This window comes from Lonchura striata, chromosome Z, assembly GCF_050655825.1.
Source record: "Lonchura striata isolate lonStrDom1 chromosome Z, ASM5065582v1, whole genome shotgun sequence".
In the NCBI taxonomy this organism is placed as follows: domain Eukaryota; kingdom Metazoa; phylum Chordata; class Aves; order Passeriformes; family Estrildidae; genus Lonchura; species Lonchura striata.
This window is the reverse complement of record NC_140740.1, coordinates 15,193,519-15,220,944: the sequence shown is the minus strand read 5'-3', so window position 1 is coordinate 15,220,944 and position 27,426 is coordinate 15,193,519. Positions and strand designations below refer to the sequence as shown.

The 27,426-nt window shown below is 40.4% G+C and overlaps 2 protein-coding genes, 1 long non-coding RNA gene and 1 pseudogene across 3 annotated transcripts; all 4 read left to right on the top strand.

Annotated features, from left to right (window-relative positions):
- The first annotated feature begins 448 nt into the window (after positions 1–448).
- Positions 449–14,145, top strand: LOC146763660 (uncharacterized). Its single transcript, XR_014951660.1, has 2 exons — positions 449–1,067; positions 1,440–14,145. It is a non-coding gene; the product is annotated as an uncharacterized LOC146763660 (long non-coding RNA).
- Positions 14,146–14,458: 313 nt separating this feature from the next.
- LOC144248195 (3'-5' RNA helicase YTHDC2-like) lies at positions 14,459–21,648 on the top strand. Its single transcript, XM_085567971.1, has 10 exons — positions 14,459–14,621; positions 14,772–14,868; positions 14,945–15,032; positions 15,132–15,212; positions 16,895–17,039; positions 17,474–17,640; positions 18,134–18,260; positions 18,704–18,909; positions 20,203–20,365; positions 21,506–21,648. Exons 1-10 carry the CDS (start codon positions 14,459–14,461, stop codon positions 21,646–21,648), a joined length of 1,380 nt encoding a protein of 459 aa, XP_085424097.1.
- An 878-nt stretch (positions 21,649–22,526) lies between these two features.
- On the top strand, positions 22,527–26,147 carry LOC146763659 (3'-5' RNA helicase YTHDC2-like). Its single transcript, XM_085567857.1, has 2 exons — positions 22,527–23,333; positions 23,729–26,147. The coding sequence occupies exons 1-2, from the start codon at positions 23,053–23,055 to the stop codon at positions 23,997–23,999; spliced, it is 552 nt and encodes a 183-aa protein (XP_085423983.1). The 5' UTR covers positions 22,527–23,052; the 3' UTR covers positions 24,000–26,147.
- The window catches only part of LOC146763658 (uncharacterized), a 142,179-nt pseudogene continuing 140,899 nt past the window's right edge, over positions 26,147–27,426 (top strand).

The following is a 27,426-nucleotide window of genomic DNA, read 5'->3' as shown; positions in this document are numbered from 1 at the left end:
TGCCCCCCGAGCGGCGGCACAAGCGCCAATTTCCTCCCGCCGGGGCCGGCTCGGCTGCGGGCGGCTCCAGCCGGCCCCGCCCCGCCCCGGCGGCGCCCTCGGGCCGAGCGGCTGCGGCCCCGGGTCCGGGCGGTGTCGGGGCCGTGCGGGGCCGCGCGGGGCCGTGTCGGGGCCATGTCGCGACACGGGCGGGTCCCGCGGCGGCAGCCCGGCGGGGCTGCGGGGGACGGGGCTGCCGCCGCCGCGGTGCGCGCCCGGGCCGAGCCCCTCGGGGCCGCCGGCGTGGACGAGGTGGTGGCAATAGCGGCGCAGCTGGCCCTGGAGCGGTTCCGGAGCGGGGACGAGGCGGGTGCGCGGCACGGCCCGGCCCGGGGCAGCTGCGGGTGTGGGGAGGGCGCTGGCAGCGGGTCAGGGAGGAGATCCTGCCCCTCTGCCCGGCCCTGGTGAGGCACGGCTGGGGTGCTGTGTCCATCTCTGGGCTCCCCAGCACGGAGACAGGGAGCTGATAGAGCGGGTCCGGCAGAGACCACTGAGATGGAGGTCTCGCATCAGGAGAGCTGTGGGAGTTGGCCCTGTTTGGCCCAGAGGAGACTGAGAGGGGATCTCACTAATGCATATGAATATCTCCGAGATGAGTCCCAGGAAGGCGGTGCAGGCTTTTTGGTGACAGGACAAGGAGCAATGGCCATAAATTCAAAGAGAAGAAGTTCCACCTGAACATGAGGGAGAGCTTCTTTCCTTTGAGTGGCAGAGCACTGAAACTGCTGCCCAGGGAAAGCATTGAATTTCCCCCTCTGGAAACATCCCAAACCCTAGATGTGTTCCTCTGTCACCTGCTCCAGGTGACCCTGCAGGGGGGTTGCACTGGGTGGTCTCCCTTCCAATCCTAACAATTCTGTGGTTCTGTAACATTGAGTTGTCAAGATTACTGCCTGTTGCATTGTTACTGTCTTTTCATTATTATTTATCATTCTAGAGATGGAATTTCCTTCTAGCTTCACTAGTACTGAAAGAGCATTTGTTCACCGGCTCTGTCAGTCTCTTGGACTGGTATCTAAAAGCAAAGGGTGAGTCGGGGTACAGTTTTCAGTTCTTTGGTGCAGATGATAGAATTTCAAGACTAATGATAACCTGATTGATGTTTTCAACATCCTCAACTTGCTGCAAGGAAAAGTATTAGAGAAAAAAGTGTAAAAGTAGCTACAGATATGAGCATCTTTGTTCATTGCTGTATGCATGCTTGGAAAAGCTTGTGACATGCATTTTGGGACAGCATGATTTTATACTCTGTGGATTTAATGGCTCCATTAAAAAAGGTTCTCACTGTGATTTCTGTTTTTTTTCCAAAGATTTTGCTTAGCATCTCATACCCTGACAGAAAAAAGTTAACCTAGAGTAGGTTCCTTTTTCCTAAAATAAGTTTTCCCTCCCCCTGACAGAAAAGGAGCCAATCGATACCTGACTGTAAGGAAGAAGGATGTGTCAGAGGCACACGCAGTCATGACTTGTGACTTGGCTCTCTGTACGAAACACGCCGTTCGGAGCCTAATTCAGCGCTTTCCCGTCACAAATAAGGAACGCGCGGAGCTCCTGCCAAGGACAGAGCGAGGAAGTGCCTGTGCTGTTGAATCTGGTACGTTCAGCATGTGTTCTGATTTGGACTTGTCCATTGACACCACTCGAAACCACCTGCAACCCAGTGACAAAACAAACCTCTTCCTGCTCTGTCCCCTCTGGTGTCCTAACAGACACCTTCAAACAAATGCATTAATTTTCCTTACTTTTAAGGTCTTTTATAACTGGTGCTGTGAGGAATTTGGGAAGTCGTATCATGCACATTGAGATGTCCACCTTGTGTTGTGTTAATTTAGAATCTTTGAGCCAGTTCCAGCCAAATCTTTTTGGAAGCACATTTTGAAATGTGGCTTCACAGAAGTAACTATGAGGTGGGGTTGAAGAGTCAGTGTTACTGTGATGCCATAAGAATGCCTATATTAGAAAATGAGCTTGTCTGTTCTGCTTATAGAAATTAATGTGCTTGATAAATCAAAAATTTCAGTTTTTACTTCTTCATCTCTACAAAATAGATTTGGTCCTTAAGAGACTACTGTCCAGACTTCTTGATTTCTTGAATATGGAAGAGTTCACGGAAAGACAAACTTCGGTCTAAATGTTGGGGTTTTTTTTAAAAGCAAGGTTTTCATCTAGATTATTGCTTTAGCAGCTACAAGTGGAAGAGTTGCACTGTGTTTCTGTGTGCAGAGATGGGTGTAGTGAACAGAAAACATTTGTACCAGTATGCCTTGTTTAATTGCATGGTTTTGATACGTGGTGTCTCTTCTTGACGTGCTTTCTTTGCTGTTATTTCCAATTGTTTTAGTTGTTTAATAGGATTGTTATATGAACCAGAGGGAAGCTGTAATAAAAGTACTGAAATGCAATGTCTTAGGAATGTAAGGGATAAGTTAATGAACAGTCTAATATTTGCCTTTCTCTGCATCTCAAGAATGTATTTTTAGTTCTCCTGATCTCTTAGTCTGTTTGTCTTGGTACAACAGAGCTTGAAATTTAGAATATGAATCTGTTAATGGCATTACATATGTATAACTGAGTTTACAGCAAACTTTTCATTCTGCCAGAGAATAATTCTCAAGGAATTACAGAGTAGCACTTGCAATGATGGATGTGAAGTAGCTCCCTCAGAAGATGTGCCTGTTTTTTGGCTACTTATGCACTGCTTTCTAACACATCGCACTGCTGCGTGGGGGCCAGGGCTCTTGATACAGCATGCTTGCATTGGTATGATTTCAGGCAAACGTGTGGAATAGCTTAAAGGTTTAACTCTGTCAGTGTGTATTTCTAGGGGGAACTGCAGGTGTGAAATGTGGGCGCAGATACAAAGGCCACCAAAATACGCCAGGCTGATATTCTCTGGTTTAGTTTGTTTCTCCTTTTGCTCTTTGTAGGCTTTTTTGACTTGGAGCAATGCTCTGGAAGAGTCTGGTTTTCTTCAAAATACCTATGAAAGTAATAACTGTTTTGAAAAATATCTATTGCAAGCACTGCAGGACATGCTATAAATATGACATCTAAATGTGTGATGGGTTTGTCACTTTACCCACAGGGATGCATAAAAAGCCAGCAATGTTAATTTTTAAGTACAATTTTTGAGCAGTGTTTTTGTGACCTTCCTCTGTGTCTGCATAAATGACCTTTTAACTTGTCTTCACAGAAAAGAAAGAAGTAAACAAGACAAGTGGTCGACTTAATGATGGTATCCCCCAGGTCCCAGGGAAAAGAGGGGAATCAGAGTTTGATTCCTTCAGGCAGTCACTACCAGTTCTTGAAAAACAGGAAGAAATTGTCCAAACCATAAAGGACAATAAAATTGTTTTGATTATAGGAGAGACTGGATCAGGAAAAACGACGCAGGTATGTTGCTTCAATGAAATAAAAACTATAACAGTATTTATTCTAAACTAATGCCAGTTGTGTAACATTTGTGATATGGGGTACTTTGATGCTGTTTCAAGGCTTTCCTTTTCCTGTGTGATTGAAAATGTTGTTCCAATTTATTTTCTTGCTTTTGAAACACTAAGCCTCTAGATAGGTACTAGAAGCAAAAATGATTCCTTACAATTTTCTGGTAGATACCATTTTTTCATTAAAATAATACAAAATATTGAAGGGAAAGTAGCTGTGATGTTTGTATAACCCTTTTTCTTCTAAGGCTAGTTCTGTTCTTAGTATCCAGAGTAATCTATTTTTTGTGTTAAAATGTGAGATTATCTGCAGGGCTTTGGTTTTTTTTTTTAGATTTCTCTGAAGCAGGAGGGAGGCACTGTAAGGTTTTTCTTTAAAAAAAACCTAAATAGGTTATAATTAGAAATTTACTTTCTGCTGATTCAGATATGCTTGCTATGATAATTGTAATGAAAAGTCTTTTGCAATGTGCAATATTGATATGCAGTTAATGGTTTCCCTGTGCTAACAAAGCTGTGACTTTCTCAAAAAGCAAATTTGAACCACTTCTTTACAGATCCCTCAATTTATCCTTGATGACTGCTACAAGAATGGAACTCCCTGTCGTGTGTTTTGTACTCAGCCAAGACGTTTAGCAGCTGTTGCAGTGGCTGAAAGAGTGGCAGCAGAAAGAAGAGAGAAGATTGGCCAGACAATTGGTTACCAGATCCGGTTAGAGAGCAGGTACCAATGATATTTCTAAGTGTCGGTTGATCTTGTGTTGGTCTTGTGAATCTTGTGTACATTGAAACTGCAGTATGTTTGTGTTGCAGCCTCACAGATGGGATACGTTACTGCAGGTAAGGAATACGTAAGAGTGAAAAGGATGGCTTTCTTCCTGTGTTTTGCAGTTTGATGTAGAAGGCTGTCTTACAGAACTGAATCTCAGGTATTTTCTGTTGATTTCTTCTGCATGGAAATCCTTGTCTGATTTTCAGATCAAGTCTACACTTTCTTCTTTTTTTCCCCGTCCTCTCTGCTTTTAACATGTGTGGATTCAAAAGGTCTGCAAGCTTTGAAGGTAGGTGTGAAAACCAGCATGCTGTAACAAATGTTATGTAGTGAGAGTTGATAGGAGCCATAAAAGGGAAAACAGAAAAATTGGAATGTGACTGATGAAGCTGAGCATTATTTATCAGTCTAGCCTGGATTAAATGTATTCTTCTTCAGCTGCTGTGTTTAAAACATGAAGTGATGTAAAAGTAGAGGTTTCAGTATCACTTGATGAATTTGTCTGTAAAGCAGAGCATGAATGGATTGTTTGGGGTTTTTACATCTTGCACCGTGTAGCGAAATGACATTTCAGGGAAAGGCCAGCAGTTGAGATATGAGTGACCAGAAGATGGCTAAAGGTTGTGTTGCTTGAGTGAACAAAGATAACACATAGCTGGTGAAAATGAATGCACTTGAACAATGAAGCCACAATAAGAATTCAAATATGTGTATGAAAGCTCACAAGGATATTAAGAGATTAGAAGAGCTGGTGAAGATGTGTCACAAATAAGCCGAATGATTAATATATGGAAGTACTATGCTGGCAGAAGAAGAGCAAAGTCAGGTGAAAATGGTAGAATTACTGGGAGCAGTGCAGAAAATCCAGCTTGAGAAAAATCAATACAATTACTCCAGGGAAACACTGAAAGGGGGAGATAACAATATTTTGAGCTGTGGACAAAAGAAATTTGGAGTGGAGATGTTGAGAGGTGTTTCTAGTAAGACAGAAACATAATTTTTAAGGTTTTCTCAACTGTCTTCCAGAGAAAAGCTGTAGAGTACAGTACAGAGGAACTTTTCAGCTCTTTTAGGATGGCAGTAGCAGAGGGAGTAGTGAGAATTGCTGTTTTTATTGGGACAGCTAACTGTGCCCCAGGTATGGAATTGTAACATTTCAGTATTTTCACCTCCTGAAAAACCAGAGGATCAAGCAGATGCCTCTGTGATTTAGTCAGCTGTAATGAGTTGTGTCTTCAAGGCAAGGCTTTGGGAGCTGTGGGGAGGCTTCTGTGAGGACGTGCCAGAAGCCTCTCCCGTGTGTGACAGAGCCGGTGCCAGCCAAGACAGACCTGCCTCTGGCCAAGGCTGAGCCTATCTGCGATGGTGATAGTGCCTCTGGGACAGTGGGGAATGGGGGAGGAAAACCTGCACAACAGAGGCAGCAGTTCATGAAGAGTGGTGAAAGCATGTGAGAGAAGCAGCTCTGCACACAGGAAGGTCAGTGCAGAAGGGGAGGAGATTCTCCAGGTGCCAGAGCAGCCCATGGTGCAGCCCATGGTGAGGCAGCTGTGGCCCAGCAGGCTGTGGAGGTCCGTGGTGCAGCAGGGATCCTCCTGTGAAGGATTCTGTGTTGGAGCAGGTAGATGCTTGAAGGAGACTGTGATCCTCTGGGAAGTCTGTGCTGAAACAGGCTCCTGGCAGAAGCTGCGGCCCCGGGGAGGGAGCCACACAGAAGCAGGTTTGCTGTCAGGATTGTGACCCTGTGGGGTCCCACACTGGAGCAAACTGTTCCTGAAGCACTGCACCCTGTGGAAAAGGACCTGTGCTGCAGCAGTTCCTGGAGAACTGCAGCCCATGGGAAGGACCCATATTGGAGAAGCTCGTGGAGAGCCCACTTTCCCGTGGGAGAGACCCACATTCTCCTTATCTTTCTCTGGGGCCTGGGAGTCTTTTTGTTATGTTTCTTCTCCCTTGCCCGTGGAGAGGACAGATAGAGTGGCTTGGGTAGGCACTTGGCGTCCAGACAGGCTCATCCCACCACGTGTAGACAAGTACAAAGGCTATAACCAAGCACAGGCTGAGGAATTGGAACCTGGTTTTCCACATGGAATTTTCTAGTAAAATGAATGACGTGCAGGGTTTCTTCACAGTTTTCTTTTATTTCCTTAGTTATTAATATTGAATCTTATTCTTTCAATTAATACGTTGTCCAGAGTTTTGAGGCGCAAGCACTACAAATTGTTAGGAAATGTCTGGGAAAAGGCATAGTTTAAAAACAAGTGGTGTGCATGAATCTTTTGAGGAGAGAACTGTAATTTCTCTTCTGGTCAGCAGCTGCTTTAATTTTTGATCCATGGAAAGCTTTAAATGGTGCAAACCCCTGAGTTGTCTCTGTGATGTGATCCATAGGGTTTCTCCAAAGACGCTGGTAACATTCTGCACTAATGACATGCTCCTTGGCACGCTGATGGCAGGAGACAGCACTCTCTCCACCGTGACCCATGTTATTGTGGTGAGCATCCTGTGGTCTTTCATGTGGGGTGGAGCAATATGTATTGCTTTGGAAAATGAGGTCCTCATTTGTTTTACTGAAATTTGCTGAGCACTTTAGGTGTTTTTGTTTGGTAGAATCTGAATCAACTTCAAAGACTTTCTGAGTCCTCAGAGTAGAATGCATGTTTTGTGCAGTTTGGTGTTTTTCTGTGTGTTTGCGTTTTTCCTGTAAAAATATCTTATTTTCATGCCAATGGTTAAGTGTGGAATCAGGAGGAGTGGAGAGGGACAGAAGTGTAAATATTTCTGAACTTCCATGGTCAGCAGAAAATCCTTAGGGAGGCTTACCTTGATGTGGTTCAATGTGATTGTGTCAGATTTTCTCTTACCATTTGTTTTAGCAATACAGGTTTTCAGTCCATTTGTTTGCCCAGAGTTTTCTAGATAATGTGGAGTCTAATTGCTAGCAAACTATTCAGATTGTTCATTTGTGATTACGTCAATATTCCTATGATGGAACTGAATAAGTAAAGGGAACTAGAATGTTTTTGGCAAGACTTAAGTACTGAAGATGAAAAGGTAAGTTTAGGTGCCTGCCTGTTTATCAGAGTTAAAAAAGCATGAGAATGATTTATACATTCTTGATGTCAGCCTACAAACTTTGTATTTTGAGTCCTTGTTTCCTTCATTCATAATATAAATCAAAACAGAAGAATGAAAAAGATGATTAATCAGTTATGTGCCTTAACTTATAGGCTTTGTGTATGACTTGTCTAAGCAATTTGTCTGTTTTTCTGATTATGTGGTGTCATACATTTTTTTAAATGCTTATCAGTGGTGAAGTGAGAATTTATTAAAATAAGATTTGTAGTTTGTGGTGTTTTCTTGAAATTTGGCTTCAAATACAAAACCAGAGAGGTTTCAGATACTCACTTTAGCCTCTAAAGTTAAGGTGCTTACAGCTTCAGCATTGCAATGCACTCAGCGCTGACAAAAACTTTTTGAGGCATTTTTGTTTCTTTATGGATAGTTTTTTTAAAAAAAACCTATTACTTAAACTAGACTCACACATTTTAAGGCCTCTGTAATGTGCCACCAAAACATGTATTTTTTTTTAGAGAAGTTTGTTTTTGTCAGAAGTTGTGAATCTGTGATGGTTTTTTATCTCTTTTTTTCCCCTTTTGTTACAGGATGAAGTACATGAGAGGGATAGGTTCAGCGACTTCTTGCTAATAAAACTGAGAGATGTGCTGCAAAACCAGAATAATTTAAAACTAATTCTCTCTAGTGCTGCTCTAGATGCAAATCTCTTTATTAGGTATTTTGGAAGCTGCCCAGTAATACATAGTAAGTCTTGATCTTAACTCTTAAGTCTGAGTATACCTGCCCTGAGACTCACAGATCTTACTAAACTGTAGCAAATTATTCTGAGTAAAGGCACGTGATTAATACACTGAGAATTCCAGGAATCCTTGTTCTTTCTGTATGCAGGTTTCTTGTTTCTTGACTGTTTGCACCTCATTCAAAGTGAAGTGTTTGAGTCACTGGGAGTTCTGTAAATGCAGGTACATCCTGCCCCCCTCCACTCTTAATTGAAGAAGTAGGAAGAGGTTATTGAAGTTCTGTCTTCATGCTGATACAGGACTTAGGAGCTACATGAGTGTGATATATATCAGTGCATTCCAGTAGGATCTTACTCTTCAGGCTTTGTGAAGGTTGTCACTGGTTACTGGATAAAACACAGATAACTGTACCAGTTCAGTTCAGAAATACAGGCTTAGGCAGATTGGGTTTCACATGAAAAAAGAATCACATGATTCTCTGATTTAAGGAAAATTAGTAGTTGTTCATCTAGGTAAATATTCAGAAAAGACATCCAGTTTTGCTTAGTTTGTTTGCAGACTCAGTTACCTGCAGTTAGACTACATTCAAATGCAAAGAAAAGTTACCATTATTTGCTGGTTTAATTTCATTTGACTGATCTTTAGTAAAGCCAAAATGTAAATGCGTGGGAGATTGCGGGTTTTTGTGGGTTTGCGGTTTTTGCCCCACCCTCCTGGCTTGCAGGTTTTCTGCATGGGTGACCTCCTCTGGCACCTTGCAATCCTCTTACTTTTTCAACAGTAATGTCCAACTTTAATGTGTTTTGAAAAGTAGCTTTTAAGAGAAATGCTTTATCTGACAATCAGGTAGACTCTCTGCATGTCAGCCTTTTTAAAAAAAATCTCAATGGTTTTAGGAAATGGGATTGCTTACTGGTTTATTTTAGCAAATGTTTGTGAGGAGGAAACCTTTTTTTCCTTCCTTTTTTTGCAGATGGAATTGTTTAGTTCTCAGTTTTGAATTTCTGCCCAGTTGAATAAGGTTTGCAGCTTGTTGGAGACAGGAATCTGGAAATTACACGTGATTTCATGTTCTTTGAATTTTTTTTGCAAGGGAGTGCCTCAGTTATGATTGTTGTATGACTTTCCAGTTTAGTCTTTTTGCAGCTTCCTGTTCTTTCAGATCGGTCAATTTGTGTTGGAAAATCTGCTGGCAATATCTCCCAATCTCTCCAGTTTACCACAGTGTTTGTGCTGGTTATGTAACAGGCCAATAACAATTCAAAAGATATTTTTTTCCCGTTTTTTTTTGTTGTTGTTGTTTTGGGGTTTTTTTTTTTTGTTTTTTTTTTTTGGTTAATTTAAGAATTAAAAGAAGTGGCTTTGTCTGTTAATTTAATATACAAGGTTTGAGTCTCCTTCAGCAATACGGCTGACAAAATCCTGACCACAGAAACCACATTTTGTGGCTGTGGATCGCTGTAGTACACAGAGTTTGTGATCAGTGTTGGAAGGCTTCCTCTGTGACCAGCTTCTAAAAGTATGTGAATTGTGGATTGTTCTTTCTGAAGGAAAATCCTGAGTGTTCCTGAGTCAGGTTAAGGAACAAGAAATCAAAATGTAGAGATTTTAATCTTCATGCAAAAAGCATCCTGCAATGTCGACAGATAAGGTCTAGAAAACAGTCCTGTTGAAAAAGAGATCAGGATAAATTATCAGAAGGTAAAGGCCGCTGGGATGTCTCATCTGTCAAGAAGTATTCAGTAAAGAAAGCTCAGCTTTGCTGAATTAGTAGAGGACATGGAGATAAGGCTGCCTTCTCACATGATTCTCATGAAAAGAAAGGAGTTCAGTACAAAGATTTACTGTCTCTGTGTGGAACCTTGCAAAAAGCTGTATTAATTGCTTATTATTTAATTACATTTTTAATCCAGATGGAAGACTTACATGGCAAGTTCTTGTTTGTAAGCCTAAACAAAAACAGCTGTTTTCTTTTTCTCGTTTAAAAAAAAATTGTAGTTAATAATTGTCAATCTTACGAACATCTGCTGGAACACTTCATAAAATTGAAGAGGTTGAGGAGAAACAAGGTGGCATTTGATTTTGGAAATGTTTTGTTTTGTACAGTTTCGAGAAAAATAAACTCCAGTGAAGGTAGTTTTTTAAAAAATTAATTCTGTAAGTGAAGCTGGTGAATATATGATCTTTTACGGATTTTTTCTATTTTAGTCCAAGGGAGACCTTTTGAAGTTAAAGAGATGTTTCTGGAGGACATTTTACGAAGCACTGGGTATACAAACAAAGAGATGGTGAAGTACAAAGAAAAGAAGCAGCAAGGTCAGCGGACTTGTTAATTCTAAGGGTTGGCAATGAGAATCATTGATTGAACAAACAATTAACAGGATTATTTTCTGTTGAAATTCCAGAGTCAGGAGATTAAATGAGTGTGATTTAGATGACAGCAAGTATCTTTAAGCTGTCAATATTTACATTATGGAAATAGTTTATGCAATTAAAGAAAAAAGATCACTTTGATTCAGTGGTTGCATTCTGTTTTCACTCAGTTGATGAATGTCATCTTTTTTCTAATTATTATGCTGTAGAGTTATATATAACTGGGGGCTCTGCCCACATGAATGCTAAAGAAGCATAGGATGCTCTGTACCTTTGGGTGCAAATTAAAGTGCAGCTATTAAAGCAGGCATGATTTTGTACATCTTGCACTAAATGGACAAGGTATTCCCTTCAGTAACATTTTTCACTGCTTTCTTCAGGCATGGATGTATTTTTTTAAGTGTTAACACTCTTGAGCTAAACATCATTGGTTTTAAGTTGATTAAGTAGATACTGCTTCAGAAGTTTTCCTGGCAACTGAAAGTAATGATCCCAGTGATTATTTAAAGGAAAAGTAAAAAATGCAAACCCCAAAGCTATAACATTCAATATCCAGTCCTAACTGGGTATTGATCACAGTGCTCATCTCTGATCACTGGGGTCAGAAAAGTTCAGTTAGGACACTGGTGTTTTCTGATGTTTCTTCCACTGGTGTAGAAAAGTAAGTTGTTACATGCAGGGACTGTATCACTTGTCTTCAGAATTCCATTTGTGGAAAAAGATCTGGCCTGAGATTGTGTGGAAGGTGATTACTTAAGGAAGATACTTTGAATGCAGTAGTTTGGAATAATGGAGGTTTGGGGGGTTAAACACCAAAGTGTTGGGTTTTACCTCGTTTTTATAGCCCTGGTGCAGTGCACTTTGGGTACCCTTAAACATGTCATTTCTGTTGGACTGGTAGTAGCATTCTAGACTAAAAAAAGATGTTGAATGGGTAAAACTTGGTAAAACCTGCTGTGACTAACTTTTTTAGTAGAAAACAATGGATAATAAATATGACTCTAAAACTTTCTTGGGGAATACTTCACATTCTAGAAGAGAAACAGAAGAACACTCTTGCTGAGTGGTGTTCAGCTCAAGATAACACTAACAAAGGGACATCTCGGAGACAAAAATCGGTTCCAAGGACAAATGAGGAGTACAAACAGTTGGATGATGGCGGTGACACAGTATTTAATCAACTGGTAAGTTTTTTCTTTAGTCGGAAGAGATGTTACAGGTGTTTATATTTGTGTTGTATTACTAGCCATTTAAAATCTGTTTTCTAAAGTTCTGTCAAATCTTTCAGGACATTAACGTATTTTAAAGATTACTTGATGAGGATGAACGGCTCTAGCTGAAGTGTGCTCTTCAGTTCGGGTGGTTGCACACAGCTTTTCCTCAGATCAAATGGCTCGACTGCCATTGTGTTCGTACTTGCGTATGACAAAATCAATGCATGAACTGATACCTGAGTGCTGGGTTTCTGTGGCTGCTGGGAAAAATAACCATTGCAATTCTTTGTGGGTAATGTATGAGAATAAAGACAACTCTTGGAAAAGATGAAGCTTTCAATATTGTTTTTTGTCTTCAGACTGAAAAAGATGTGAATTGCCTTGAACTGTGGATAGTAAAAGAAATGGATTCCTGTCTTTCTGACATCTGGTTGCATAAAGATATTGATTCGTTTGCTCAGCTGTTAAATCTTATTTTAACTGAAAATGTCAGTGGTAAGTTTCATGTGTTATTGCATAAGAAAAGAGCAACCTCAGATGTACTTAGATTTTTATGGCTACTTTTATCTCCAGTTTCAAATGGTGTTACCTTTGCATTCTGATGCTGACTGAAAAAATGATAGGGCTAGCAGAAATAATGAGTTGTTTAGTTAGTTGTTGTTTTGAAGTATTGACAGAAGTGTGTTTCTAAAACAGTGTAGAATTCATATGAACTAACTTCAGAGATAAAGTGAGGAAACAAATTCTCTTTGGGCTGGAACTTGGAAGCAGTATTTGTACTATATTTAGATGAAAAAATAACATTTCTACTGGGTTTGCTGGATTTTTTTTTTTTTTATTTCTCAGTTGATTATAGGCACAGTGAAACTGGTGCGACTGCTCTGATGATTTCTTCAGGGAGAGGCTTTTTGAGTCAAGTAGAACAGTTGATCAGCATGGGAGCAAGTATCCACTGCAAATCATCTAATGGCTGGTAAAAACAGAGAAACCAAAAGATAGATTTATTTGTCAATATAGGAGAGAGGAAGAAAATTCTTTAACATCTAAATTAATTTGCTAGCTTATCACACTGCTGTAAGAACTATAGATTTTGACAGCCTCAACAATTTCTAACTCCTGATAATCACATTGTTTTCTGTAAATTCTAAATTGAATTCTTAATTACATGGTCTTGATTGTGAGCTATAAACTTTGTTTCAGTAGGTCTTGTTTAAGATACTGGTTAGTAGAACAACTGTAATCTACTGAATTGAACCAAAATATTTGGCAATTCCTATTTTCATGTAGTTACACATATCAGAAGATCTTTCTGTTATGTTTCTAAATATATTGTAGCATGTAAAAATATTTGTGGATCTGTAGAAACTCAGGTTTTGTGGTCATGGAGTATGTCTTCATATAAACAGGGAAGTACAGTAAATAATTGTAGTATGGAATGATAAGAATTAGGATTCCAGGGGTCTGATATTTGGTACTAACATTTGAATAACTTGGGGAAGAAATGCAATTTAAAGTTAAAAGGGTGAACTGCATAGTGAGGACAGCTTCTGAAAGACATGAAATAGCCAGATGTTATGCCTGGGGTGTGACTTTTTGAGATGACTTCAAGGATACTGCAAACAGGCAGGTCTGATCTCTGCACCATTTTTAAAGGAATGGCACCTTCTTCCTCCTCACTTCCTTGAGCATGTTTGCTCCTGTGTAAAACTGACATTCTATTGTGGTAAAGAACTGTAGTCACCTAAAAGTCAGCTGTTAACACCTATTCAAGCACTTTCAAATGGGAAGTTGCAGATCCAGCAATAACAGTACTGATGTCAATACAGAAATGGGTACAAAAGTCTGATGTCAATTGCCTCTCCTGATGTGCTCTTCATATGCATCTTTTGAAGTGAAAAGTCTAATAAAAATACTTGTGCAACTATTTCAGGATGGCTGTGGACTGGGCTAGGCACTTTGGACAGACAGAGGTTGTTCATCTGTTGGAATCCTACAGGTAAGCTGTAACTGTTTTGCAGAATGAGTTGTATATGATATACATAGAGTTGTGATGGGAAATTTGAGATTTGTGTTCTTCTAATCAGAACAGGTTTTAGCTTTTCATGCTCTAAAATCTGGACTTAATAGCAATACCTTTTTTTAAGAATAGGAGTATTTCAAAAAATAAACAGCAAAAAAGTTTGTACTCAATAGCATATTGTTTATGCTTGCACAACTTGCTAATTCTATACTATGTACCATTTTCTTTTCACATGCTTATTTTGGAAACAAATCTGTAATGTGTTTTTATCTATATTTTTTATATGCAATAGGCATATTAAAGAAAATTTGCAGAAGTAATGTGTACACTAGGCCATTCAAGAATGATTTTCTGATTAACTTACAGTTATCATACTTGTGGTAGTGTTTTGTAAAGATTATCTCTACTATAATTTCTTTTAGTGTAGTTTCTGCTAGTGGGAAATTTTTGGAGAAGACGTATCTCTCAAATATTTTTACTTGAACAGATAAACGAGAAGTATCTTTATACTTTGCTTATGGTTGTGTTTCAATGAAGTTGAAGAAAACTAAAGTTAACACTAATAAATAAAGTGGCATCCTTCATTGGGTTAACATTGGAATTGGTAAACAGTAATAGTATGGTGATTCCCTTCTGCAACACTTAAACATCAGAATTCAAGACCAACAGTCATGTTGGTCTCGGTCTAAGTTTGAGTTGATGGCTCAATGCAAACCCGAAGGGGCAGCCTTGATTCTGGTGTATTTTCCTGGTACAGCGCTTCATTTGGATTTGGAAACATGGATGAAAGTTCCAGTTCCCTGGTCCAAAAAAGTGCTAGTGACCTTAGTGCAGAGGACAGAGAGCTACTGACAGCTTACCATCACAGTTTTGATGATGAAAAAGTGGATCTGGATCTGATAATGCACTTACTTCACAGCATCTGTCATAGTTCTGATGCAGGTAGGTAAATACCTAACCAGTGGTTGTGGATTTGACTTCTGATAATCATGCTCTTTTTTCAGCAATCCACAGATGTTAAAACCTTCTGAGTGCTATTCGACATGTATTTGAATTTTCTGTTTAACTTTGCAAACCCACTTCCTTTTTTAGGAGCAATTTTAATATTTCTTCCTGGGTATGATGAGATAGTGAGCCTGAGGGACCACATTGTTTTGGATGACAAGAGATTTTCTGATAATGCTCACAGGTAAAACCTTTAGTTACTGTGGCTTTTCATTGCTTCTTTTAAGGATCCTTAAAATGTTCCTTTTGTCTTGCATTAGATACCAAGTTTTCGTGCTTCATTCAAGTATGCAGACTTTGGACCAGAAGAAAGTGCTTGAAAGTCCACCTTTTGGCATCCGCAAAATTGCAAGTATTAGAGGACTTTTTCCAATGCCACAATGACCTATTTTGCCATTGCTTTTGCAGTTATTATAGTTTTGGTGGTTTTGGGTTTTTTCTTTGCAGATTCTTTCTACTAATATTGCAGAAACCAGCATAACAGTCAATGATGTGGTGTTTGTCATTGACTCAGGCAAGGTGAAAGAGGTAGGACTGCCTTAAATTTTCCTAGTGTGATTCTAAAACACACAGTGTATAAATTTTGGAGAACTTTTTTTTTTTATTATTACTTTACAGTAAAGTGAGAAAAAGCTTTTACTAGCTGAGAGCTAGTGCCTGTCAGGCAACAGTCCTTTCTGAAAGGCTTCAACATGAATTTGTTTTAAGACAAATACTGTAAGCTATCTGTCTAAAAAACCTTGAAAATCTTGAATTTCAAAACTTGTGGAGCATTAAGATACTAGAAAGGAGATACCCTCATTAATTCACTTGAAATTGAGAAGGTACCTTTGTCTCAGAAGCTGCTGTATATATTACTATTTCATACTTTTTAGAAAACTCCTGTTGGTAATCTAACTAACTAGTAACTTGTATTTCATGTACCCTATTGAGTTTTCAGTTTGTATTCCTTTGTTTTTCTAGAAGTCTTTTGATGCACTGAGTTGTGCTACAGTGCTAAAAATGGGGTGGATTTCAAAAGCCAGTGCTATCCAGAGAAAAGGCAGGTAATAAATGCCTCATAGTGGTTCCCATTTTGCAGATATGCACAGTCCTTTATGTTTAGAATAAACCACACAACATAGTAATTGTTTCTGGCCTATTCCGGTGTTGTGTTGCATAGAGGCCAACACTGGTTCTCTGCAGACGAGTAGGCGTCAGCATGTATTTCCTTGGAATAATCTCCCAAGTTGTAGAAAAGTGATGCTCAGGCATTTCCCAAAGGTCTGGGTTGTTTTCCCCCCATTAATTTGTTCTCCTTCCTCTTTCTCCCACGTAGCACCCGCAGTCACAATGTTTTCACATCATGTCTATGGGCAGAGGACTGCCTATTTCACTTTCTCCAAGCTATCCATGACTTAACAGGCCATGATTATATTCTTCCCAGCACTGTGGGGGAGGGCTCAGAAGTTTATGTAGCAACAAATGCCTGTTTAATCAATCATATTGGCATTAAGCTGCATGTATGCACATAGATGTATATGACTGAGAGAATTTGCTCATTCCTCCCTCATTCACTCACAAGTTACTTCATCTTTATTCTACCTTTTACTCCAAGGATAACTTCTGTTTAGGGGATGTGAGGGGAAGCAAGAAAGTTTGCAACTGGTTCCTTACAACAAAGGATGATTGAGATTTGGACTGGTCTTAGGTTAGCAAAAAACCCACAGCACTTTACATTAGAAAAGCCTTGTTTTTCTTTCTCCAGATTTCTCAGTGTTGGGTTAAAATTACAGTAAAAAATTGCCACACTCTCAAAAATAATTAATGATTAGGAAATTCTCATGTTGCATGTGACCTAACAACACTTTCTTCATGGTAGTGCCTCTTCTTTTCCATTCTGAGTTTCTGTGTCTGTTTGTTGGCTTTTGGTTTTGTTTTTAGAAAGAAATCCTAATTTTCACAACTTCCCATATTTTATTTTCAAGGGCTGGGCGCTGTCAGCCTGGGGTCTGCTTTCATCTCTTCAGCAGGCTCCGATTTCAGAATATGTTGGAATTTCAATCTCCAGAACTTCTAAGACTGCCGCTTCAGGTGCATGTTCAGTTAGAAACTATAACTTTAAAAAATACAATGTCCTCAAACCATACTACTAATTGCAACAAATCATGTGTTTGGCGGCTGCTTCCAAATCTTGGTAATCTTTTTTTGTTCTGCCTTTTACCTTGCAGGAGATCTGTTTGTACACAAAAATTCTGGCTCCAATTAATTGTCCAATTGTAGACTTTCTTATGAAAGCTCCTGATCCTCCGCCTGCTGTAACTGTGAGAAATGCTGTGCATATGCTTAAGGTCAGAAAAGGAATAAGTTTAGATGGTAATTGTGTTTGATCCCAAATTTGTGGTGTAGCAGTTTACTGACTTCAGTTTGTACTGAAGCTGTTTTTAATTACTTAAGGATGTTTTGAAGTTTTGCTTGTTGTCTGTTTTCATTTTGTGTGTGGGGATGTGTTTTTCCATGTCAAGGGAAGAGAGTGCTTCAAAGTCTTGTCTCTGTTAATAGTCTGACTTGCTTCTTCAGTGTTTGGAAACAAGTCTAGTTAAAGTCCATTATTCACATCCTTTTTGCTTTCACTGTAAATTGATTTTGTCCACTGTACCCATCCTCCTCTCCTTTATTTGTTTGTTTGTTTGTTTATGAACAGACCATAGATGCCCTGGACCCTTGGGAAGATCTCACTGAGCTTGGTTATCAGCTGACTGAATTACCTGTAGAGCCACACCTCGGTAAAATGGTGTTGTATGCTGTAGTTCTGAAGTGCCTGGATCCTGTTCTGACCATTGCCTGTGCTCTTGCCTGCCAAGACCCTTTTGTGCTGCCCACGCTGGCCTCCCAAAAGCGTGCAGCCGTGCTGTGCAGGAAGCGTTTTGCTGCCGGGACATTCAGTGACCACATGGCCCTGCTCAGGGCTTTCCAGGTAGTCTTTCATTTCAGAGAGTACTAATCACAGCACATCACCCAAGCAAAATGCAGATGTACCAGTTGGATGTAGAGTGGCGGACTGTGATTAAGTCCTCAGAGAAGACTTTCTTTTTGCCTAGTGCCTTTCCTGTGTATTGGACTCATAAATTTGTGAGGGAACCCTTTTTGTAGTATGTTTTGTTTCAAACCCTAGAAAATTTTGAATGTTTCAACAATGTGCCTCTTTGCATCCTACTACACTGAACTTTGAATCATGATCTTAATGTAATGATCTTTATTTATTGTTTTAATTTGACATAATCATCACTGGAGTGAGCACATAAAGAGAATCTAATTGTTGAACAGAAAAAATAATCTGGTTTGATACATTAACTTTTAGAGTGGGTTTTGCATTCATTTTATTGACATAAATGTAATCTTTAAAAAAACACCTGCAGTTTTTAGTTTAAGTCCTTCAAATTAATAGGCAAATGTAAAAACATTTTCAGGCATGGCAGAAGGCACGCAGTGACGGCTGGGAGAGAGCCTTCTGTGAAAAGAACTTCCTGTCCCGAGCCACAATGGAAATCATTGCAGGAATGAGAACACAGGTGCTTGGCCAGCTTAGAGCCTCAGGTAGAGAAGTTGGAAACAATTTTAACGTTGTTTTAAAGTCAAGCATATAGAAATTGTAACAAAAATCATGTTCACTGGTGTAATTTTCCTTAATTTGAAATACACTGTCATGCACACATTCATGCAGGGTATGGTGCAGATGAGGAATTGTGGCTGATCAAACTGAAAGCACCTTCATCTCCACATGCCACTGCGTTTCATGTTTTAATGAATTATTCCCATAGGAAATGTCTTTATATTGTAGAAAATAGTGGTATTCTGTGTCAGTATGAAACCCCTTATCAGGAAGGATTTCAGTGTAATGGTTTCTTCTTGGTGCTGTTAAGGTTGGCAGTGGTGAAAAATGCAACAAAGAAGTCATTTATTTCACCTTTTGTTTCTGACTCCTTTTGAGAGCCAAACACAAGGTAACATGGCACTGTTTTGTCTCTTTCATTTGTCAGGTTTTGTGAGAGCCAGAGGAGGAGCTGATATTAGAGATGTTAATACTAACTCTGAGAACTGGGCTGTAATTAAAGGTGCCTTAGTGGCTGGGATGTATCCCAATCTTGTGCATGTAGACAGAGACAGCCTGGTGTTGACAGAACCAAAAGAGAAGAAAGTGCGATTTCATCCTACCTCTGTTTTTGGTCAGTCTCAATATAAAAAGGTAAAGACACTTTGAATTCATAGTTCAAAAAAAAGGGCACTAAAATCTGTCACGTGTTTTAGAAATGTCTTTTCCTGTTTGTCAGTACTTCAAAAGCAGTATAGGCATTTAACACTACAGCTTTAGAAAATACTGTTCTACCCAGCTGATAGAATTGGAGTTGATTCATTTTTCTGTCGTTTCAGTTAGTCCTTTCTCTAGATGGAAAAGGCAAAAAGGCAAAAAAACTGCCCTGCTATAAAATTGTTTTAAAGATATAATGATCCCTATTCTTAAAAGCAAGTTTTTCTCTGAAACTCATTTTTAACATTTCTTTTTAAAACAACATATTTTGTTTTACCATGGTAGGATAATTGATGAATCTGGTTGAATTCTCACACTTTTTTATGTGCATGTGCGGCTTTCGGGGGGTTCTTGCTGCTGTCCCCCGTCCCTCCCCGGCCCCCCGGGACCCTCCGGCTAGCTGTCCCCTCTCGGGGCCGGGGTTTTCCGCGGTCCCGCTGCCCTGGGCTCACCAGGCAGGGCTGGGTTAGCACGGTCCGAGCGGCAGCGTTGCCTCAGTCGCCGCTAGGATTCGAGATAAAGAGACCAAGAGAGACCAATGGTATGCTTGTCCAGAGAGGTTGTATTGCCTGAACGGTTGCAGGGACCAAAGACACTGGGCTATTGCCCAGATACAGTTTTATACAGCAGAATTAAGAGTTAAGGTCTAAACAATAGAGACAGTTTTCATCTTAGGCACATCAGAACCGCCCCAGGGGCCAGGTCCAATGGGAACTGCTCAGGGGTGGGGAGAAAGGGGGTTTAGAGAGGAATGCTGAAGCAGGACTTTCCTGAAACAATGGAGCATACATAAATGTATCTTTTCCCTCAGTTTCTCATTTCCAGGGCCTTTCTAAAACAATGGGGCATACATAAATGTATCTTTTTCCTCTGTTTACCATTCCCAAGGCCTTTCTAAAACCTTCCTCCACACTACCATGCCAGCATGATAGCAACATGCATGTATATTTTTATATGTATATAATTGTACATGTATTTAATTCTCAAAATACAGAATCATAGAATGGTTTGTGTTGGAAGGGACCTTAAAGCTTATCTCATTCCAGCCCCTGCCATGGGCAGGGACACCTTCCACTAGTCCAGGTTGCTCAGAGCTCCACCCAGCCTGGCCTTGGGCACTGCCAGGTTGAGGCACCCACAGTGTCTCCGGATAAAATGAGAAATACGTTCAAATTTACATTAATTACAGGTAGAGGGTACAATAGCCTGGTTTTACCTGCTCTTCCACAGATTGCCCCAGCAAATGGACAAGCTGCAGCCATCCAGGCCCTCCCCACAGACTGGCTTATATATGATGAAATGACGAGAGCTCACAAGACAGCAAACATCAGGTGCTGCTCTGTTGTGACACCTGTCACCGTGGCCCTCTTCTGTGGACCAGCCAGACTGCAAAGTAATGCCTTGCAGGCATCTTCATCCTTTCAAGGTACACTGGAGTCTGGATTTGGGATGTTTCCATTGGTATACATCAGCGTGTGACATGCAGAGCTTATTTTTCAGTAATATTTAATACATATATTGGCTGATTCTGGAAACAGCGCTGTTATAATTCCTGTAGCTATTCAGGAAGAGTTTGTTGGTTCTGTAACAAATCTCTCCATTTTGGGATTCCTTACCTATTCAAGTCCATAAATTACACAGTCGTAGGGTCTCAGAAACTGCAGTATAGTTTGTAAGGAAAGAATGCAGCCACAATATCTAATGAGAACTGTAGTATTGGTACTGAGAAGTGTAGTATGCATGTTCTCTTTCTGCAGACTACTTTATTTGAATCATTGAACCAGATTATTCAAACAGAATAATTTAGAAACAATCAGTATGGCAAACAAGTCATGTTGCTTCTAGCTAACACATACATTTTCAAGATATGTTCTACTGATAATTTTTAATTTCAGTTAACTGTACTATTAACTGTAAGTAATAGAGAATATATTTACATTTCCTTCTTTTTTTCTCATTTAAATTGAGTCCTGTTGGAATGGAAGCAAAAATAACTGCTTCTAGTTGTCATAGTTTGAATCAAACTAAAAGTCCAACTTATTTCTAAAGCTTTCCTGTCTTGCTTTTAAACTGTGAACCTTAGAGTAGTACTCATGCTGACTGAATTGCACTTAAGAAAAATAAAGAATCCTAATTAATAGCCATACATATTTTTTTTTTCTTACTGGGTCTTTAAATCTGCTGTTTTACTAGGAAATAGAGGCATGTGTGATTTTGCCAACAGCTTTAGGCAAAAGTTGTATAGTGGCCTGTGAAAACTGGTGAAGGTACATGAGTTGGGTCACATCATATCAATCCACGTTTTTACATAGTAGGACCTTCAGCAGGTCTGGCTACTTGATTGCTGCTATCTGGAGCAAAGACTTTGCAGTGTATTTGCAGAAAAGAAGAGGTAGTTTTACAAATGTTTACATTTAAAGTCAATTTTAGAAGGAAAAATATTGCTGGTAATACAGTAGTATGCGGGTTTTTGTATAGAAATAATAGTAGAAAAAATATGGAAATTCTGATGAACCTTTTGTCTTTAATTCAGGGGGAGGGGTATCTAATGATAGCAGCGACAGTGAGATGGAGGACAGGACGTCTGCTGATCTGGCACTGCTGAAGCTGGATGAATGGCTCCATCTTAAACTGGACCCTGAAGTAAGAAATTACTCCTGGGTTTGCTTCATGTAGAGGAATTGTAAAAAGATGTGAAAAGGTTTTTGTAACATTTGAGTAGCCAAGAATTTTCTCCAAGAATGTCATGGTCCATTTGGGTCTCTCGAACTAGGTACTCTGTGATTTAACCTTTACTTCACAAGCTCATTAAGAATTAAACGGCTTCAATCCCCTTTGGCACAGAGTTGTCTGTTGCATGAATTTGTGTATTCAAAATCCAAGTTGCAGTGTTTGATCACCTGTCACCCATACCTTTCTCTTCTTTTACCTGTCAGCAGAAAGAAAGAGAATAGTCACCTAAGTCAACAGTGAGAGTGCTCATCCCTCTTCCTCCATATTGGTGTGGGTGTCCTGTCTCTCACAAAAGGGAGCAGGAAAGCCTCAGCAATCCAGATGCTGTTGGGTCTGTTTCAAAAACTTTCTGGGTAATATGATGTTTTATATCTGAGCTTGGCAGTTTTGTCCCTTTCCACAAGTCAGCAGATTCTGAAGAGACTGGCAGACAAAAAATGATGACTGCAAGGGACAGCAAGCTGCAGGTGACAGTGACAGCATAAGGGCCCTTCTGCTCCTTCTGGCCTCCTGTCCTGCCTGCATGGTGCTCCATCAGGCCATAGCACAAGCTGGGATAAGCTAAAATCTGGACAGGAGCTGAGAGAACAGTCACATTGGCATATTGTGTTCTTCTTTCTCTGAGAGGATAACCAAAATCAGATCAAAAAAGGAGCACTTGAAGCTGAAGTTGCTGAGAGAAAGTTGCTGTCAGATTTTGGAAGGATACATTTCAAATCCTCTTTGAAATAGAAGTCTTTATGTCATTGAGGAGCTGTGGCTGCAGTTTATGGGTCATGAAACACACAACTTTACCAACTCTAATAGTAATACTCTCTCTCCTAGTCATGTCCAGAAGAGTGATTTTTAAAAATTTATCGTAATGGAAGCGTTTCTGGTAGCAGAATTAGACAATAGTCTTCTGAATTTAGTCATCACATTTGACCAGGTGTCGATGTAAGAAAAATATCACTTAGAGCTCTTTTCCATCAACTATACTGAAGAGTGCATGAGTAGAGACTGATTTGAGAGGAAGGGCATAAAGCATGAAAGGATTGAGTTTTCTTGAAAGATAAGAAGGAAAAAAAAAGTCTGTGGAATTACAATACAAAGCTAAGTTTAGTACAGAGCTAAATGAAATGTTTTCAAAATGACCTTGTACCCAAGGTAAAGAAAGCAAATTAACATCATAGTTTAAATATGGATTATTCCCCTTCCCCAAGACCTTAGTCTTGCCTTCAATTCTGGGCTCTCTTTATATTGGAATGCCAGGTGTTGCTTGATAGGGAAAAGACAGGGTTCTCTTACCTGTGTGATCTAATTTTCATCAGTATTTAACAGAATTGGAATTCATTGCAGGCTGCTGGTATGCTGCTGCAGCTCAGGCAGAAGTGGCACAGCTTGTTTCTGCGTCGTATGCGAGCTCCTTCTAAGCTGTGGTCTCAGGTTGATGAAACAACTGTAAGAGCAATTACAGCTGTTCTGAGTGCTGAAGAACAGTCTGCAGGTCTGCAGCAGCCTTCAGGAATTGGCCAGAGACCAAGGCCTGTGACTTGTGAAGAACTTCCTTTGGCATCTACATGGAAGTCAACCAGCAGCAGAAAAAGCTCAACAGAAACAGAATTGTCTGACTCCTCTCATGCTGAAAAGTAAGATGCTGAGGTCTTCTGCTTACTGTAGGTTGCAGTTTATGTATACAAGTATCACTTAAGTTTCTGCTAGTAATAGGTGAAAACAGTGGAAGTACATTTGGAAGGTGTTATACTGTTGTATGCTGCATTGTAATCCCAAAGAGAAGTATTTCATACCTGGGGCTGCTGTTTGAGAGAGCAGTCAGGAATATTGTCCATGAATTGTGATGTTTGAGAAGTAGCAGAAGAAGTTTAACAGTAGCATTAAAAAGCAATGGATGGTCAGTATGAGTTTTTAGTTAGGTTTAATAGATGTTGTAGTTGCTGTAATACATGGGGTCATGCTGTAGGTGGACAGGTCGATGTAAATTGTTCAGTGACTGCTTGTGAAACTCAAGGTATGTCCTTTGTAGGGTTTCAGTGAAATCTTCTTCTCCTGCACTCCACCAGCCAAAGAAGTACAAAGAAAAAGACATTTTGCTCTCCGGACAATCCTCAGATGACAGATCAGCTCAGTCCTCAGTAAAACCTGCAGAAAGCAGTAGCTATTCCAGCCCCTGTGCTACTCCTTCTTCTCCAGTGTCTGGAAAGGTAGAGTTCTCTAACATACTACCCTGCTCTTCCAAAATAATAGAATTTCTTGCTGATATCATTCTGCAGTTAGGTATTTTACTGATAAATTAGGAATCTAACGTAGCTTTTCATTTGTAACACTGCATAATACTTCCTTCTGGAATTTAAAAATCTAGACTAAATATCCTTGTTTCACTAGTTTAATACAGCAAAAATAATTTATGGACTGCTGAGGTAAAGCTATCCAAAGTAGAAAAAATGAGATTTAAAAAAAATCCCAAACTTGTTCTAATAAACGTCTAAGTTTTTTTCAACTAAATGAGTATATTATATACATACTTCTGAAGTTTTTGGATTCTGCCTTTTTCTGCATTCATAATAGATTTTCAGTATCAATACTGATTCTGTCTTACCTGCCTTACTATGACTGATTTTTGTGATGGTTATTTTAACAAAGCACACATTTTTAATGAGATTACTGTGACAGTTGTCCCTATATACTTGAATAGTAGACTGCAGTAACACGAAGGAGATCATTCAGAGGAAACTTCATGGACTCATTGGAGGATGTAGTAATTCCTCTTGAATCTTTCAGCTTTTAAATTAAGACAGCGTAAAAGGAAGAAAACATGTTTCCCGAATATAGAAATGCGAGTAGTGTGCTGTAGGCTACACTCTAGGATGATGAATTTTGGTGTCATCTCAAGGTCTGTCAGATTTTAACCAATTCTAATTAATCACTAGGCTTTTTAATCCTATTCTGCTTCCTGCCCCCTATTCTTGTTTCCTGCCCCTCATGGATGAATTACTGTGGAAGGGGCTAACAGCAGGCCTGTTAGCTAAAGGAGCAAAAAGAAGCTGAGAGGCAAGAAGCTGATCAAGAGCTCTCTCCAAGGCTGCTACCAAGGAGGCTGAGAGAAGAACTGGAGAAAGATAAGGAGAGAACTGCAGCTGGATAAAGCATTTTCAGAAAGTTAACTAAAGTCACTGTTACTGTTCACCAGTGGTGTTATGTTGATTTTTTGTGGCCAACAGTTGGGGTAGAAGAAGTATAAACAATTAGAAAGTTTATAAAAGGTCATGTTCGATAATAAAGAGTTGCCATCTGAGACCGCCTGTGGTCTGTGCTTTGTGTGGCGACCGCCTCACGATGCAGTGTATATACCAGTGACAGCTGGTGCCCACCGCGTGGAGCAGCAGCCTGAGCAGCGTGGTCGGTCTGGAGCCACGCGGGGTCCCAGCGACTGGCAGCCCTGACCCGCTGGGGAGTGGCGGGGGAGGCGGCGCTGGTGCAGCTGAGAGTGGCGGGTGGAAGCCACAGGCAAGTCCTGACCTGATTTTCTCCTATCAACACACCTGGAAGCAGGTGGGGCACCAACTAGTGATAATGGGAGATAAATCTAAAGAGGAAGAGACTGTTTTGGCTACATAGAAAGCTTTGTTAAGAAATAAGGGAATTACTACTTCAGACTATGCCCTTTGTAGTATATTGCTGTGGGCTAGATCATAGGATTTTGCTACTGATCCTGACACAGCATTTAGTGTTAAAGGTTGGAAAAAAAGTCAGGAACAAGCTGTGGGAAGTCACCTGAGCGGGAGATAAAACTATTGTCAATCTAGTTGTTACTTGGAGATCGCCTTTTGAGGCATTAAAGGAATGGAAAACAGCGGGAACAAGCAGAGTACAAGGTGGATGAAGATTTGGGGTTGATAAAGGAGTCTGATGGGAGGGATGAGTCAGATGGGGCCTCTGATGGGGAACTTGTTGCATACATCCTTGAAGAAAGTGCAGGTGCCCATGGAAGTTACCAGGCAGGCTACCAAAGCTTCCAGGAAAGTTGCCAGAGCTTCTGGGCTGGATGCTGAAGCTTTTGGGAAAGCTGCTAAGGCTTCTGGGCAGACTGACAGAGTATCTCCTTCTCAGACTCCTAAGCCTCTTTATCTCACCTGCACAGCAGCTTTCAGCGGTGCCTCTATACACTGCACCACTGCGCCAGTTAGCGGAAATGTCTTTGGCAGAGAGACAAACCCAGCTGTCTGCCCCCTGCTCCCCTCTGACGCTGTTGAGGCAGGATGGGAATGAACAGACTTTGTTCAGAAGGCTGAGACTATAACTGATTTATTTCAAAATACATCACTCTTTTATACAGAGCTTTGTGCAGACCAACTCTATTGGTCCTGAAGTGAAAACATGTCACCCTATTGGTGTGCAGTGGATGACGTACAGTAGTAAAACCTAATTATAAACAATGTGAACAAGAGAGATAAAGAACTTACATTCTTTCTCAACACTTTCTCAAGCTTCTACCTGGTTAGAAATTTATGGTTTTTCTTTGAATCTAAGACCTACACCCCTCCACTCTAGCCCAGCCATTTGCCCCCCGCCCCCCTCTGAGCTGCATGAACAGTTTGCAAGGTCGTATCCTCCACTGCTGGACAGTGACAGCAAATCAAGTGAAGAGTCACCCGCAGTAACACCTGAGGTGGGGCAGGGAACTGTTGGCAGTTCAGCTTCTAAGAGATCTAGCCCTACTGCCCCATGGACTTTGCCTCTGTGTCAAGTAACTGTGCTTCCATGACAGCCTCAGAAGTTTTGGGAATTTCTTAGGAAGAAAGCAGCTGAATAAAAAAATTGGGACCTAATAGAAAGATTTGGTGCCCCAAAAGTACCTCAGGAGGAGAGTGTTAAGGCAAATGTTGCCTGTGATAATCCTATGGCTTTTCCAGTTTTTAATGCAGTTCCTGGAATAGGGCAGGATGACAGTCATCATGTCTTTGCCTGGAAGGTTGTGCAAGATCTCCAATTGAAAGTGGCTCAGTTTGGTATTAATTCCTCAGAGGTAATGCAATTAATACATGTAATTAATGCAGTATGCTTGTACCTTATGACATCATGCATCTTGCTACAGTTTTATTCCAACCAGTACAGTATGGTGTGTTTCAAGAAACTCGGAGGTGAGTGGCTGAGCTCACAGCTTTAACAAATATGCAGCTACCTCAACACGACTCGTCATGCTGTGGGTGTTGATGCCTTATTGGGCACTGGGCCTTTTGCTAACCCAGATTTGCAGGCAAGGTGGGATCCTTCAATTTTGACACAAGCTCGGCAAATAGGCATGAGTGCTTTAATTAAAACAATGGAAATGGCAGCTCCAAAACAGAGATATGTTACTATACAACAAGGGATGAGAGAACCATTTTTGCAGTTTGTGGAAAAGCTTGCTGCAGCTATTGAAAAACAGGTAGATAATGAACCTTTGTGACATAGATTGTGTATAGAATTGGTGAAAGAAAGTGCAGACCCAGACTGCAGAACGATTATTGACACCTTACCTGGGGAGCCCACATTGCCTGAAATGGTTACTGCTTGCTCAAAAGATGGTTCAGTAGAGCATAAAATGGCAGCTCTTGCTGCAGTTCTAAGACCACCACCGAAATGCTGTAATTGTGGACAGCAAGGGCAAGTAAGGGCACAGTGTAATACCCAGAAAATAACATCTAAGTCAAATGCAAGCAGCAATGTTATGTGCAATCATTG

Coding starts and splice junctions, on each gene's coding strand:
- LOC146763659 (XM_085567857.1), top strand. CDS start 23,053: ATGCTGCTGCAGCTCAGGCAGAAGTGGCACAGCTTGTTTCTGCGTCGT. Junction 23,334..23,728: donor GACTCCTCTCATGCTGAAAA/GTAAGATGCTGA, acceptor TGTCCTTTGTAG/GGTTTCAGTGAAATCTTCTT.
- LOC144248195 (XM_085567971.1), top strand. CDS start 14,459: ATGGATGAAAGTTCCAGTTCCCTGGTCCAAAAAAGTGCTAGTGACCTT. Junction 15,033..15,131: donor CTTTTGGCATCCGCAAAATT/GCAAGTATTAGA, acceptor TTTTCTTTGCAG/ATTCTTTCTACTAATATTGC. Junction 20,366..21,505: donor TGGACCAGCCAGACTGCAAA/GTAATGCCTTGC, acceptor TCTTTAATTCAG/GGGGAGGGGTATCTAATGAT.